This window comes from Pseudopipra pipra, chromosome 9 (assembly GCF_036250125.1).
Source record: "Pseudopipra pipra isolate bDixPip1 chromosome 9, bDixPip1.hap1, whole genome shotgun sequence".
NCBI lineage: Eukaryota > Metazoa > Chordata > Aves > Passeriformes > Pipridae > Pseudopipra > Pseudopipra pipra.
In genome coordinates, this window is record NC_087557.1 from 29,047,791 (window position 1) to 29,064,746 (window position 16,956).

A 16,956-nucleotide genomic window follows, 5' to 3' on the forward strand; every position below is an offset into this window, starting at 1 on the left:
TACCTTCATTCTCTCCAAGACCAGAAGATATGTGGAGAAAACTCAGAAGGCTTTAATACTCCAGAGATGTATCACAGCTGCTCTGCAGCCTCCCAGCCAGCACCAACACACAGCTCTGACAAGTTCACCTCCCCTAACCCGAGGCTGGGATGCCACAATCACTCTGAAAGAGAAGCAAAAAAGGATGAAATGTTTATGCACCCGGATTTGTACGTGCTGTGCAATATGAAAATGCTCAAAACTATATCCTAAGGCAAATATATTGACTCTGATATTATGTGTGATTACAAATAATTCCTAATGACTTCCAGAGATATGTATCACTCACACCATGGATGCACCAGGTAAGCTTTATTATGATTAAGCAGAGAACAGGTCCCAAAAGCACAGGGCAAAAGCTTCTCCTCGCTGACAGACTTGTTTCTACACATGCACAAATTTGTTCATTTGCTCTTCACTAGCATCAATATGTTATACAGACAAACCCCTTTTAGCACACATTCATCAGTAAATGTCCAAGAAGAACAAATCAATAGGCCAAACCAGGATTTACAAAACCCAGGCAATAAAGTACATTTTCCAAGGGCTCGGAAACTACTGAATACAATAGTACACTTTATAACATTTTTCATCCTGATGCCAGAGCCGATTTTCTTCTGTGCAAAAATCCACTGCAGTGAAAATCCTGAAAGCATCCAACTCCATATGCTATGCAGGGAAAATACAACACACCTATGAGGGGTTTCTAATGGACGTGGTGAAGTAGTTTCGGGGTTTTTTTTGTATTTTTGAAGTAGATTCAGCAAGGTCATAATTTTTTTTTTTACTTTCACCAACTCATAGAATCCTAAACTCAAAAGGCGAGTGCCTAAGGTGAAAGGACTGATGTAAGGGTTGCATTTTACAAGGAAGAAAAAGGAATAAGAAAAAAAATCAATATATTCTAGAGTATTTTTATTTTTATGAAGAAAGCTTTCAATACATCATGCCAAAGTCTGCAAAGTGGCTTAAGTTTTTATTGATAAAATGACATCTTAAATAACATTCTACACAATGTCCAGTTCTTCAGTGATAGGTGACTACTTCTAGGATTTACTCTGAAGGATGGGGAAAAGAATTTGCCCACTTACAATTCAGAAGCAACCTGTCACTGGGTTTAGATCCTGCCCCTTTTCAAGTTTAACCAGAAAGAAAAAAATGCTCAGAAAAGCATTAAAATATGTTTAAAACAAAACAAAGTAAAATAACAGTAACATAAAAACCATTTGTTACAATCTTTCCAGAAAGAGGAGCAGAAAAGATGACTTCAAAAGAACTGTCAGAAGTGAGATCTCAACCCTGTTTTTCACCACAACCACAATCCACGTGCAGAGAACACAAGTGATACCCAGGAACCCAAACCCAAAGGAGCAGCCAATGCAAACGTCTTGCTTGTTCCAGTTCAGAAGACGTGTTTCATGTGCTTGATTCCATATGTTTTGAAGAAAACCATGATGATCAATGCCCAGAGTCCTAAAATAAATCCTCCAGGAGGATGCCAATCCTTTTGTTTTGGTTTCTGAAAGAAAAAAAAAGAAAAACCAAAGAGAGAAAAACAAAGTATTAGTATTTAGCTCTCACATTAAGCAGTGCACTGTGTTTATCCAGTGCAAAAAAGTGATCCTTGCAGGAGAGAAAAATAGCAATAAGCTGCATTTCTTCATAAAGTAGAAGCATCTTCCTTTGTGATGTGGTGGAGAGGCTGAAGGGAGGCAAGCTGTCACTCAGGCAGGGAGGTTAAATACCACAAAAAGGCCACTAGAACTGTGCCTGAGCCACCACTCCAGCGGTGCCTATTGGTGTCTTGGGATGTGTTCAAACTCATTTGTTTGGACAGATTTTCCTGTCTCTGGTCTCATGTTAATACAAGAGAAAAATGCTGTGAGTAGGAAAAAACAGCTCCTGCCAGTGAAAATGTGAAAGAGAAAAGAGAGCGTTGTTTTTCCACCACCCATTTTCTACAGCTCCTTTTGTACTGAGAATTACGTGAGTAAACAGAAATGTGACCACGTAAGAAGCAAAGACTCATCATTACAGGAATATCATAAAACAAAATAGGATTGTTTCTAATGTCAATCACATTTCCCAGGGGCCTCATTGAGTCTGCCTTTCCTTAATGTAGAATTATATTCTGCAATTCAAACATCTGTCCCACTTGAACAAATTTTTCATCTTCAGTAAAAAATAATACACTGCAATTTAAGGCCTTTTCTGTCTCACAACTTAGCAGTTAGACAAGACAAAACTTGCCTATCCTCTTCCTCCTCTTATTAAAACAAAAATTCAGATACTCCACATTCAGTGAATGGAGAAGTGGACTGTAGAAGATCAGAGCTGTAACATGCCCCAAGATCTGTCTCTAGGGCCAAGAATAAGATGAAGCTATATGAATGCAAAATTTTAATTAAAAATATAATGACAAAAATATCAGAATTACAGTATTTAGAAGTATAACTCAGTCCCTCATGCCTGTGCCTACTCTTGCCCTCAGCAGGTGTGTTTTACAGATCTTCCAGGCAGAGGTGATTTACTATTACAATAATAAGTACTGAAGTGTTCTCTGAGATTTTTATTCCTGCCTTGCTGAAAGATTGGCACCATTTTGTCCTTGAACAGAATGAGACACGAGGGGCACAGAGTATTTTGGTTTTGTTGCATTTAAGTCAAATCTAAAATTCTCTTTCCGCCACATGAGTAACTATTACAAAAGATGGTGCCATTTCAGTCTCAGTGTCATTCTCCTCTAAATGTACCAGGAGGCTGGTGAACTTTAATGCAATAAGGAACAGTTTGCAGTGTCTGTTCTTCCAAAACAGCTTTCCTATCAACACAAAAACGTTTGTTGATTGCTCAGCTCCTATTTTCTAAACTACACAGTTTTAGCTTTAAGATTTTTCTTGAAGTACCCTGCCTGCTATTAAAAAGTAGAACAAACAGTCACATCACTTGAGACACCCCAAGAACTCAGCAGCCTGAAATATTAATGATTTTGCTCTGATATGGGAATCAGAGAGCCAGCATGACAATTTACATCAACAATGACACACCCAGAGATGTGAGGGCAGCACCGAGTCCCCCTCGAGCAGCCCAGGTGCCGCTGGTGATGTGCCACCTCGCTGAGGGTGTCAGAGACTGAAACGGCTCATGATTTATGCATTCTAGGATTGCCAAGGGACTTTTGCAGGCTTCTGCAGGACTTTTGCATTATACCTCTCATGGCCTATCAAAGCCCATCCCCCCCTCTGCCAATCTTGAAAGGCTGGAAAAACCCTTTGGCCAGAGCCCTCACGGGAACTCAGCACAGACCCAGGAGATGATGGAGGTTCGTGGCATGGCCTGTGACACCATCCATGGATATAATAACTCAGAACTTCTTGGAGTGTGGGGGTTTCCCTCCTTCACCCCCAGCAGATCAAGGCCACCACTTCAACTGACAGACATGAAAGCTGCAACTACCAAGTGTCATCGCTGGACCCCGTGGGCAGTGACTATAGACATCTGTCCACTCTCAGCTTTTCTTTCCCTTACTCTCCCTTACCCTTATCCTGTCTTTTCTTTTTCTCCCTTATGCATTCTCCCCCCAGGGGTTATCCCTGTGATAGATGATATAGATGACAACACCCAAAATGCTGACATACCTGTTCAAACAAAAGTGTTAAAATAAACCCTACCTATATATGTTTTCAAACACCGATTATTCAGTGTCGTTTCACTTTAATCCACCCCAAGGGAATTATTGATAAGAACCTGGGTTATCCCCCCCCTTTTTTTCTGGGATGGGTTGTAACAGAGGGTGATGTGCCACCTCACTGACATTCCCCACTGCACATCTTCAGAGTAAACAGCTCTGAAAACTGACCCCGCCTGTTCCAAAGGCTGCCAGCACATCTCCCTTCTGAGAGTAACAGCCCACGACACTTCCCCGCACAAAGGGACTTTCTTGTTTAAATCCTCCTAATTAACCCGTCCCTTCGTATGCATATTGCAGTGCCTGCTCCATCAATCTCTTTGTACTATCAATCTTTCCCTTCTTGGATCTCAGACAAGTATCTCACCACAAAGTGGCACCTGACCCTTCTAGACAAATGACTTCAATTTGCAGCCGGTGACACTAAAAGCCTCTCTCTCCTACTTTGTATAGAACAAGTAATTTAATTTCTTTAAAGAATTTATATGAATAAATATTTATAAGGTGATCTATGAGTATGGTTTTACATTTTGTCATGTCATGTATTGAAGATGTATTGAAGTATCCACGGAATTCTGCAAGGAAACAGAGGCCAGTGCAGCAGTGGCTTTGCACTGGGAAATCAAGGACACACATATAGTTGTTTTAAAGTCATGGGATGCAATGTTAAAATGAAAACCAAGAAGGCATGACAAAAATCATATCAGGCTATACAAGAGCTACATCCTCAGGAATCTTAAAAATAAATTATCTTAATAAGAAAGATTTACAGACCCAGAAACTGGAGTTTATGCATAAATCTTAACCACAATAAATGGGCAAAAAGATGCAACTCTGTTGAACACCTGTAAGTCAATAGTGAGGTTAATTGAGTACAAAATTATACTGAAATATGCCTGTATTTTCCACTAGGGACACATACACATCAAAACCTTATGCATACCTAAAAGGGGATTACACAGATTCATGTCTAAACCTACCAAGTATACCTGTAAGAGCTGAAATAGCTGATTTTCTTTAAATTAACTTGCTCACAGATTCCCAAGAAAGTTCCTCACTGAATTAAAAATGTACTTAACTGCCAAACTAACAAGTTCATCCTTCTAAAATCCTAACAAATATACCACAGAAAATGTCAATAACCAATCTCTGTCCAGGTGGGCACATCAGCTCAGCAGCAAACAGTGCTGAAGTTCCTGTTCAAAAAGCTGCATTTGGCACCTGTGAATCACACCCATCTGCACGGGAGATGGAGTTGCTGCTTGCATAAATTATGTCAGCAAGCTGTACTTAGCAAATAAAAAGTTTTCTTTTTACAGCCACATACTGGAAAAAAAGTTTAGAAAAGACAGAAATTCTTTCTATGCTTATGTTAGTCCTGTGGCCACAAGCAATGCCTGGATAAACTGTCCCTTTATATCAATTTTAGGATTGATCAGAAAGCATTAGTAAAAATAAATTTCTCACAGATTCCTTAAAAAAAAATTCAGGAGTTCTCCTGTGAACATTGCCTTGTTCAGAGTCTTATTCCAGCAAATTTCTGTGAGAATCAGGCAATTCTTGAAAGTCAGGCATTTTCTTGCTTGTAAGAAATTGCTAAATGGACCAAAACCACGTTGAGTGTCAAAGTATTTTGATTTTAAATTAATTACATATCTTTATGACGTCCAAATTGATGTCAGAATGTGTACCATTAAAAGCCTACAGGTTGGTTGCACTACCTACAAATTACACAGAACTGGTTCTTATCTGGGACTGATCTGGAGGAGTGGAGACAAGACTCCTTTAGCTCAAGTTATTCTGAATTTCACTGTTGTAGCACCCACCTAAGAATTGCCTTTGTAACCGACACATTTAGGTTTTGTGATTTCCATCACAACACAACCCTGTCACAAACGCCCTCTCAACCCTACAATAACAACAGCAGCACACAGGTAAAAATGCACACACAAAATAGGACAGTTTGTCAGGAACAAATACATTCAGCAGCTTAAGGACTAGTCCTTATTGAATTGCTGGAGATTCCAAATTAAAAAGACAGGTAGCTAAGCAACAGCAAGCTTCCTCCTGTGAACAGTTGTGCTCTCTAGTTCTGGTAGATACTCATTATCCTGTGGAACTTAAAAAACAGTTAAGAGAGTTGCTCCAAGTACTGTAATTAAGGAGAGGATAAAACAGTGTATTTTCAAACTGGATGGGTCTGTAGGGACCTGAATGGAAAGTATCCAAGACTTTCAAATGAAGGTGTTTCATAAAACATGCAATACGTGTTACTCCAATTAAAATGAGTTTTATGCAAAAAATAATAAAAAAGTATTACAGCTGAAGTGGTGATTAGATTAGGAATGGTTTAATTTTCAAATGCTACATGAGAACTGAAATAAGATTTAAAACATCACGTATTAACATTTCATGTGGAAAACATCCTGTTAAATTTATCATTATAAGCCAACAGTTTTCCAACAGAACTTCCTTTGCCTTATGACCTCTGTAAGGACAAAAATATTGGTACAGGGAGCTTTGGGTTAAACTCAGATGTGGCAGCACAGAAAGCAGTGCATACAGCCAGGAATGCAGTAATTCCCAAATGGAAAAGGGATACGCAAATTCTTCCATCTCCTCCAGCATCTTTTTCCCAAACAGAGCTTTAAGAAAGGGGGCATAACCTTAAAAATGAATAAGCACATCACCCTTGTTACAGGGGATGTTCTCCCCACCCTGAGGCAGATGGTGGGTGTTTGTACCACGAGTGCAAAATATCCCTCTGCAACTGCACCACAATAACCCATCAGAAGCCTCGTGTGCCAACGAGCCCATCAAAGTGGCAGCCATCGGACTGCAAATGAATCCCTGCTTAATTCTCTCTGCAGTTTCAGCACCCAGTGCCCTAGACCCAGTTTGGGGCTGTTTCTTGCAGCACACATGGTATAAAACATCCCTGAGGGTTGTGGGGCTGCCTGGCAGGCAGCACCAGGCACAGCCAGGGGAAAGCCCGTGCTCAGCCCTCCGAGGAGTTCTCCACCTCTGCCAGTCCTGGGGGTCTTGTACTCATTGGGGTGAATTTTATCCATTTTAGGGTGCAAATTTCCAAGTTTTCCTCTGGGTCATTCTCCATTTAAATGAATGTTTCTATTTCTTCCACTGCAATACTAGAGATTTTCTTTCAAGGTAGCAGATTTTACGTTAGGGTCTGTGGTAAAGACCAGTGCTGAAATCCGAAAAAGGATCCACATTTCAAAACAGGTCTTTGAAATTCAAGGCTAACCTCAGATCCAGAGCTGAAACAACTCCTTGTCTCAGAAAACTGATCTCAAACTGAAGGAAACTCCTTGGAAAAGCTAAATTCTGCTACCCAGTGCACTGTGCCAACAGCACACTTTATATTTCCTAGAGCCACTCCATAACTACTCGGGTCTACTTGCAATTTAGAATTTCAAACTGGGTAGTCCTTTCAATTCTTACCACAAAGCACACAACAAAGTTTAATTTCAGAATGAATTTATATGTATCACAAGCAAATCACAGCATAAAGTATGTCCTCAAAGCTTTTAGTGGAAGTCTGTACTTCTAATTTGTCGGGTCCAGCTTGGATTTTGGGGTCCTCACAGGGGGGTGAGAGAAATCAAATAACTCCAGCCATCTAGTAATAGTTTAATCCTTTCTGTGCCCACGGCAAGATTAAAGTCAGAAGAGAACTCCAGCATAAACAGTGCCTGTTAATCCGCAAAACAATTTAAAGTACTTTTGTCTAATCTCCCAGTTTGTATTTACTAACCACAGTGCCGTGATTGCTGATATCTCAAATATTAATAGAATAATGAAGAAAGTTCATTCATCAACAACAAAAGGGTATGGGAAAGAACAGCAGCTAAACTACATTAACATCAATACCAACAACTGCATTTTTAATATTTCCTTTGTATAATCACTGTAACATAACAATACTGTTATGATAGCTTTACTTTTTCATTTCCTTCTAAACCACATAATCTATAAGGGCTTTTTTAAAATGAGCTTCTACTTATTACTATCTACTTTCAGTGTTATCTCCCAGTATTTCACAGCACTGCAAAGTGCTTTTAGTGGTTTAACAACTATTCATTAATCTTCCAACCTGTGATATACAATACATAATATAAAACTTCTGATCACAGGGAGCCTTCCCAGCACCTGGGACCCAGGGCAGGTGAATTCTCAGCCCAGCCAGTGCTCAGGTAAATGATGCCCACCAGGCAAACACAACAGGGATGGCACCAGGGGGGCTCCAAACCGGGTGTGTGATTTGCCAGACCCAAAGTGGACCCAAACATCTCTGCACTGGCAGCAGGAACCATTCCTGGCACAGCAGAGGCTCCTGTCTGCTCTGTCCAACAGCATGAACACAACTGCTCCATTACTGGAGCCTTCATTCATTTACCCTTTCCACTCATTCTTCCAATGGAAATGATTTCATCAAATTTCAACCCTCTCAATTGTTTAGGAAAACAATTCCAGACAGAGCACTGGAGAGCAGCCTGCCAATATCTCTATCTCTGGCCATTCATCAGCCCTGTCAAGAGCTGGGAGTTACATTGCTGTGCTCCTCACAGCGAGCTACTGGAGAGTAAATAAAATATAATTAACTTAACACAAAAAAATCACCAATAACACCTAGAATTACACGTTTAAGTGGGATAAATGTGGGGATATGTTTGATGCTAACAGTGCTTTCCCCTGAGGAAAAGTGTTCAGAAAAGTATCTGCCATCACAGCACTGCAAAATAAGTCAAGATTGATAACATTTATATTTTTTCCTTATCAATGTGAGCTTATTGGTAACAGCTACTTTTTATGCTGCATAAGCTCAGAAGAAATACAGTAGATAGAAAAATCTAGCAAAACTCCTACTGCTAATTTTATTACTGACTGGAATACCATTTAAATAAACACTGTCTATCAGGGAAGCTTTCATGCGTAAACAATAAAAAAGTAATGATTAATAAAAACTGTACAAGGTTATGTGAGAAATGAAAATGTTACAGAACACTGAACAGACAGCAGAAAATGGAATTAAATCTTGCATCTTGGACAACCTACTAAAACATACTTCAGTAATTTCCTTTATATAGGAAGGTTCTGATCCTGCATGTATTTAGTGACAGGTAACACAAACTAAGTCAAGAATTTAGTCTTAAATTGTGCATGTGCTTACACACACACTAATGTCATTCACTATTAAGCAATAAAATAAGGAATAAAGAGTAAGAAATCTCTTTGCTTTAGGATCTTAGAGCATCCCCTCCTTTCCCTCTACTCCACACACCCCTCCATGCACACACTTGTCTGCCTCATTCCTGCCATTGTTATTCCAGGGACACGAATACTAAAGAACAGCAAAACTGATCTCCAAACTGAAAGTAATCCTGGAACAGTATTTCTGCTGTTAAACACTGTATTTACCATAAGAAACAGCGATTTAATTTACCATTAAAAGGCTTCGCTAAATCAGTTTTTCCTTTAATTAGGGAAGTCCTAAAATTTATTTTAGTTCAGCCATAAATTTTGCATTACTACACCATAGCACTTCACAGGTTTTTCTCATACAGACAAGATTTATAATTTTTTAATTTAATAAAGATTAAAAAAATAAATGTAGCAGTAGCTCTTCATTCCATGATATTTTCAGCTTTTAATTTACATTAAAAGACCATTAATAAAGCATTTTTTAAAATGCAGACTCTTACTGCTACTGCTTACTATAATAATAATAATGACCATGATCATCTCTACAACCCCAAAATTCTACTGCTAAAAATTATGCTTTCCCACTAAGGTTTTTGTGGTTTAATTGTCTTCATGTAATATTGATATTTGGTACTTGGATGTAATTAAGAATAGGGGAACCATTCTTAGAATACTATTCCAATCCATTAGGTAAATTTTCTCACTATGACATAAAAATTTTCATCTACTTAATTAGCAGACCTACTATTTCCATGCCTAAGTGCACCTAAGCTGTTTTATGATGGCCCAAGGAAAAAAAAAAAAAAAGGCAGCCACAACACATCAATTATGGCTCCACTCAATTGTACAACTATTTTAAAATGTGTGAACAGTTAAGACAAAATTGAAAAATTACCATAATAGGCTTTTGACACTTCCCTGCTTAAGCAAAAATTAATTCTAACTCCCTGTTTTTATGCAAAGCCTTTATAATTTCTCTAATCTCGAGTTCCCATGAGAGAGAACACAATACTTTCAAGTATAAGTATGTGAGGCTTGGCATCTTCTCTTTTTAGTTATGCAGTTTATTTGATGGAAGTCTAAACTGCTAAGCCTCCCTTTGTGCTTAATATAAGCCATCCTCAGTGGAAATACAAGTTAATTTAAGTAAAATGAAATTTTAGGAAGAATGCATTCTCTCGCATAGAAAGCTTTGCTAAAGCAAAGCTTTTTTTAAACCCAGCATCTGTTTCCTGAATTGCTCTAGAACCTGTAATAAAAATAAACTAAAAAGAAGCAAAAATTTTAAAAGGTACTTTTACATTTGAAACATCATCAACATAAAACCAGTTTAATGGAACAGCTTATCTACCAATTTACTGTGTGTTTTTCAGTTCCCCCTTGTATCATGCATGAAGACACTCTTCCAGTGTAATGACTTAGCATGTTCTAAATGTAAGACATTAAGCATCACCTGCTTAATTAATGGTGACTATTATTAAAACCTACTGCCTGTGTTACAAATGCACACCAGCTGCATTGCTGGTACATTTGTAGCTGCAGTATTTGTACATCAGATACTCTGTTGCAGCAGCACATGGTGTGTTCTGATGCCCACAAACCTATTAAGGTCACAGACAGCCTGTGCAGATATTTAGTCTATTCCCATGTGAGGCAGAGGTATATTGTTTGCATACCATTATGCACTGAAAATCCTATTCAGTATCCCCCCTCTGGAGACAACTCATCACACTGTCCTAAATAGTATTCACTTTTTCAACATTTGAAGGAACAGCAAATAAATGGGACCCAGAAAGACTCAGAATATCTAAGAATCTAGGCTTGTAAGTGATAAATGTGAATGAATGCAGACCAATAGATCACCAAAAAAATCTCATGGAAGCCAAGATGATGAAAAAAGTGAATTATATCCTTAAGAGAGGACTAAAATGTTGAGAGTGAAAATGGTTGAAGAGATAATTTTAGCCAAAAAAAAAGCTGACATTAGCCAAGCTTATTATGACCACAAAGGAGAGTGAAGAGTCTCAAAGCACAGAACTCACTTAAAAATAGCCTCCCAGTGAGAGCAGCAGTCCCAAGATCAGCTGCCCAAACCAAAGTGAGATAGCTATTGATATTTTATCTACAGCAGTGATGTCAGCAACCCAGACCCACGGGCCATGGACATGTTGGTCCTTCACAGCAGCTGCAACACTGTGCACACCTGCTGTCACCACGGACAGCCACCAACACGCCTCCTCGGTTTTATTCTCCCCTTAATCACCATGTTTGGAATAAACATCTCCCAGCCTCTGCTCTCTTCCTTTTCCTTACCCTTCCTGATGCCACTGCAGCCAAAAGAAGGGAGAATATAAATAAAGTAACCGTGTGCTTTGTGCAGGAAGTCAGAAGAGATTAACACAATGGTCCTTTTACAGCCTTGGTCTGCAAATCAGAACCTCTCACTGTTAACCTTGGGTTGCTTTTTGCCGACGTGCTGCTTCAAGTTTACTTTAAGCTGCAAGCATTTCTGAAGCTGTCTCTCTCTGTAAAGCTCTGAGCACAGATGCAGCACAATAGGAACAGTAACCATGGCCTTAAAATCACAGCTGTGGGCACAACAAAAGCAGATTGTGGCACAACCAGTCCCACGCCAAAACAAAGACACAGAAAAATCAATAGTGCATATTGAAGGGTTTGTGCATACGGGATCTTCAAACACATGGCTGGTTCAGCTGTAAAAAGGCACAAATCGATTTTTTGAATATCAGAAATATAATTTTTTGAGTCCGTGGTCATACAGCTCCTACCTGCCCTCCAAATGCAGTTATTTGAAGTTCAGACGAGTAAACCACAAAGATCTACAGCCCTCTACAAAAGCCTGGCATGTTACAGTCATTTCCTGAACCTCTTCCTTCATTTTACATCTTAAATAGTGCTTATTAAAAAGAAACGGTTACAGGAATTACCTCTTAAAGAAGCTGCAAATCCAACGTGGCACCTCGAACAATTACAGCTGCTATAGAGCCAGGGTATCTTTTCATATATTTTTTTAATAGTATATCTGACAATGCTGGTGGGTATGAAACTGATGTCTCATAATCCACAAAATGGATGATGCTACAGTCACATATAAAGCCTCATATTAGCAGTATTCTCAAGGGCAAACTGAGCACTGCCATGATATGCCCAAAGCCTTAAGTGTATTTCCATTTCAACCTGCTAGAATAACAATTATTTTCACTCTTTCTCATCTGCTTGTGAGAAACACAAACAAAATCTTTCAGGGAATACAAGAATACTTTATTAATTTTGGCTGATACTACCTATCTGGGTTGGCTTTAGAAATTCAGACACTCAGCCAGACTGAAGAAATGCCTTTTTTTTTTTTTTTCCAAGCAGTAGTTTTCACCTCACTGCTGTGCTTAACGAGCACCAGGACAGGGTGGGAGTGGAATGTGGCCACTTGAGGGGCAGCCCCTGGTAAATTGCTCCAAGCTGCCTGTCAAACTGATCTCCCACGCTGTGCCAAAGCAGAATGAAGATACAATGCCAGTCTGGACATGTCAGGGTTTTCATAGGTTGGGAAAGAGAAAAGAGACACAACCTCAGAAAAACGACAGTTCTTTGTCCAAACTGCAGGACCTGGACAGCCCAAAATGGTCATTTTGAAAACACTGCAGCAGCTGCATCCATGTCTCTCTGAAGAGGTGACTGCTTTTGAGGGAGAGCAGGGACTAGGGCTCACTGTCACCTTGCTGGGTGAAGAAGGGATAAATTCACATTCCAAGACATGACAGCAGAGACTGGATCCTAGTGATGCACAGAGGAGCTAATTATCTACATGCACTTCAAATTGTGATACCTGCTCAACTAACTGTTCTTAACGGGGTGTGTAACAGGCAAAAAGAGGTAATTCTTTTACAGGTTTAAAATATACTTTGGTTTAATTTTTTACAAGTGCAAGGAAGGAGGTAAAGTTACATGCTTTAAGGCATAAACAGGGAGGAAAGGATGATCATGCATGAGACATTTCTGGACAGGAAAAGCTACCAAACACCACCTGAAAATATCTCTGGGAAGCTGGAACAGGCATGGCAAAATTTCCCCTTCTTGGCTTACAGGAACTGCTCAGTGTGGTATTCCTAGTAGGAAAGGGTTAAAAACAAGAACCCCACAACTGACTGTTCAGGTTCCTCATGCAAGATACCTTTCAATGCATTTAGTTATTCAATCCATTGTATTCAGTATAATTGGAAAAATTTAAAACTACATTCAGATCCCCTGTAATGCTTGGTCAGCAACAAAAAGCACTCATGCCTCTTTTCTGGCTCTGCTGAGCAGTGTTGTGTGCAGACAAAGGAAGTGCTCCCCATACATTAATATTTTGGTACTCTGGCCTTACAGAAATGAAGTTCCTCATAATTATGACTAGATTTTTAAGATTTGGGAGGCAGCATTTGAAAGAAAAATAATTCTAAGATATTTATCTTTATTCTGTCTTGAAGACTAAGAGAAGAGATTCCATCTAATATTGCAATTTAACAAAGAGATAAACCAGCAGAACTTCCCCTGTGGTTGACAAACAGTAAAATAACCATCATGGACAGGCAGAGAGGGATCACCCACGAGAGTCTAATGGGAAGATGGAAGACAAGAGACTGTTTTACCAAGTCTCTGCTTCCAGAGGGTTTCCCTTATGCTCAGATGAAAAGCATAACAAAACAAAAGCTGCCATGGCTTGCTAGTAAAAACAATGATCAGTAATTTATGTTAACACCACATCATCGTCTTCTGTGATTAAAAAAACCTGATGGACCACTGGATTCCATCTGAAGGTCCTGAATACCATTTCTGACTCTGCAGTACTTCACCAGATGAAAAAAAAAAAAGCCTGAAAGCCCCTGGTTGAATGTTTTGCCAGTAAAAGATCTGTACCATCTACAACCAAGTCACAATTGTGTTTGGTGATTTCTTGGAGTGAGTCAGACACGGGGGACTGTGCCATTCTTAATATATGACATGACTCATACACAGAGCAAGATTCTGCTACTCAACTTTTTAAATTAAATTTAAGATTAGAAGAAATCTTAGGGAGTGAACTTCAAAGTGGCCATGATAAGAGGACAAGACTGTCTTCAGCATGTTGCTCAGAACTGCAGGTGTCCTAGTGCAAGCTGACACATCACAAGGCTTTTTGTTGGGTAGCCAAGTAATGCATTTTGTTAAAATAAAACTGGGCTCTGAAGGGAGAGTACTCTCTAATGTTTGCTGCTATGAAAAATTCAATTTTCAATAATCCTCAAAACATTTAGTTCTGGAAAGAAAAGCATCCCTGCCTGAGAAGACCTGTGTCTGTGCTAGCAGGTGCAGCAGAATTTGGAACTTTTGGTGAAAGGTCATATTTTATCTCTGACACCATCTAGCTGAATACCACGACCAGAGTTCTAAAAAGCAAGATATGCTTTCAAGTTATTTTCAAACACGGCTACATGAATGGATTTTCAAAGAATGTATAAATAGCTGTGTCTAAAACTTTACACATTGAACCTGACACATCTAAGTATCACAAGTTGCTTTTGAACCTCTTAGCCTGTAAAGACACAGTAAAACGCAAGTATCACTTATCAAAGTACTTCAAAACTTTTAATAAATTATTATTCATAAACAAAAACTAATGTCTGCATCAAAAGCAAAAATAAAAATCTGGGTTACTGCTATGCTATTAAACACTTTGCATACTTAACCAAAGTTCTGAACACTAATGGCTTTTATAAAACATTTATAGGAACCAAGACTCCACCATCAGGACAGAGGCAGACTGAGTGCCAGGGGAACTCCCCCTACAAGGCCCTGGGCAAGGCACCAGTGAGAACACTGAATTTTAAAGTTATGCTTTCAAGACTGCACCAACCTGTGATGGGTTAATTTTCATACTGAGTGTTTCACAAAGATCGTAAGCCACATAAAACCACTTTAATTTAATGTTTGTGAAAACATTTAAGTCTGAGAGCTAAAATTGTTGTGTTATAGATAATAAAAAGATAGTTCAAAAAAAAAATCTATACAGCATTTGTGTGTTCTATTTTCTTAACACTCTTTCAACAATCTCTGGCAAATGCTGCAGAAGAAAACCTCTGTCAATTAAACCTGCGTGAAACCAGAATAACATCAACAAATGCAACAAACTAACAGCTCTATACTATGTGAGAAGGAGGTCCCGAGAAGAAGCAAAAAAATTAATTCTCAAAGCAAAAGGATTTTATCTGGGGGGATGGTGGGGGTGGATTGTGGTTTCAAACTTGGTACAGAAGCACAGAAATGATGGAAACAAAGACCTGTTTGCAAGATTTACTGCAGAACTGCAGCTCTGCAGCATTCTTTGATGGCCCTCAGTCTCTGCATCTATAGCTGGAGATCCTCCCACGTCGTCCTTCTTAAATTTAAATTTAATTTTATATAAAAGCACAGGTTAAAACTTCTACAAACCAAACACACACATACCTCCAAAAGGAAACTCGGTTTACCTTAAATTAGGAATTGCATCTAACGTTCCCCCACTCATTCTACCACAAGAGAAAATACCTAGGAACTCTATTTTTAAGTAAATCTGCAACTGCAAACCAAGTAAATTGTGCAACTGCCACCCGTGGGCTGCAACTCAGTGTCCTGAAATACCATCCTGGTTTAATGTTCATCTATCTGCTTAGTGCTTTGGAGTGGACTGAAATAAGTATGCAAGTTGATCGTGGTCTGATTTTGCTGTTTCATTTTGTTTTCAATTACAACAACATCAAGAGATCTGGCATTTATCTACTGCCTTTCATCAATAAAACATTCTTCCATCAGTGAGACACCTGTAACAATTTTAGCCTCTTCAATATCTCAAATCCCAGTTAGGCAAAATATGTTAACACACCAACATTCTGATCACAAGCACTGGCACTGAAGGTAGGTACTTTTATTAAAATACCTTGCTGAACTGCAAGGCCAGCAATGAATATCCTTTATGATAGATGAAAACAATCTTCCCAAATGCAGTTTCCCCTTTTCTCCCATCAGACCTGTTCTGACTAAAGACAAGCACAGAATTAAAGTAGTCTCTCCTTTTTCTTCCCCTTATGGTTTCAGGGTTTTTTTGGCCTTACTATTCCCAAACTTATCCTCAGTAGCAGCATTGTACACATGGCTGTACACAAAGGACATCATTAAAAAGGCTGTCTTATGTGGGTATTATTCTGAAAATTCAATTTTTGCCATTTTAACAAGTTTATATTAATGACTGCACTCCTTTACCAAGCACTAGTGTTTTTTTTATTTCAGTTAAAAGCACACATTTTTCCTTTTTGTTTTTGAAAAGGGAGAAAACTACTTTATTTACTAATGTCTGATTTTGTTTTGTGTTTAAGAAGGAGTGCTCTAAATGTTAGTATTTGTTTCCATTCTGCTATTTTTTTTTATTTTTTCACATTTGTCTTTTCAATTAACCATGGTCTAATGCATTAAATAAAACATGTTTCTGACAAATGGAACTGTGAACATTATAGGGTTATTATTCTTTTGTTTTTAGACTGCTATAATAATAAATAATTACTAGTGCCATAAAGTTTAAGATCAATCCCAAAATCGGATCCTGGGTTTCCTTTCATTAAATGGGATGTACCAAGTCTGACATTTTCTTGTGGAATAATCAGACTAGAAATCAAAAGGTAATGTCTGCCCATAAGTATAATGTTTTTTAATACACCAGCAATGAAGTACCGAAGAGAATGTTAGAAATCACATGTAAATACTCAAGGAAAACATGTAGCATATTAGCAGTGTTCAGGAGAATAGATTTACAGTAAAATTTGGATAGTATTAACAGCCATGTTGGCTAACAACTATAATTAAAATGTACTTCAGCATTATACTGATTTAGGATACCTGTCCCCCACTGTGAAATTTTAATGACTATTTATGCTAAAAATATGCCTTACTGATGCTATTATCTCTGTCTAGAGGTAAACAAAACATGGGTTAACATG

General features: G+C 38.6%; 1 protein-coding gene across 2 annotated transcripts in view; it reads right to left on the reverse strand.

Moving 5' to 3' along the window:
• Positions 1-336: 336 nt before the first annotated feature.
• The window catches only part of PIGK (phosphatidylinositol glycan anchor biosynthesis class K), a 61,725-nt gene continuing 45,105 nt past the window's right edge, over positions 337-16,956 (reverse strand). For both annotated transcript variants that reach the window (XM_064665518.1, XM_064665519.1), the window contains exon 11: positions 337-1,558. In XM_064665518.1, the coding sequence (XP_064521588.1) occupies positions 1,442-1,558 (117 nt within the window). In that variant the 3' untranslated portion in view covers positions 337-1,441. The remainder of the gene's footprint in view (positions 1,559-16,956) is intronic.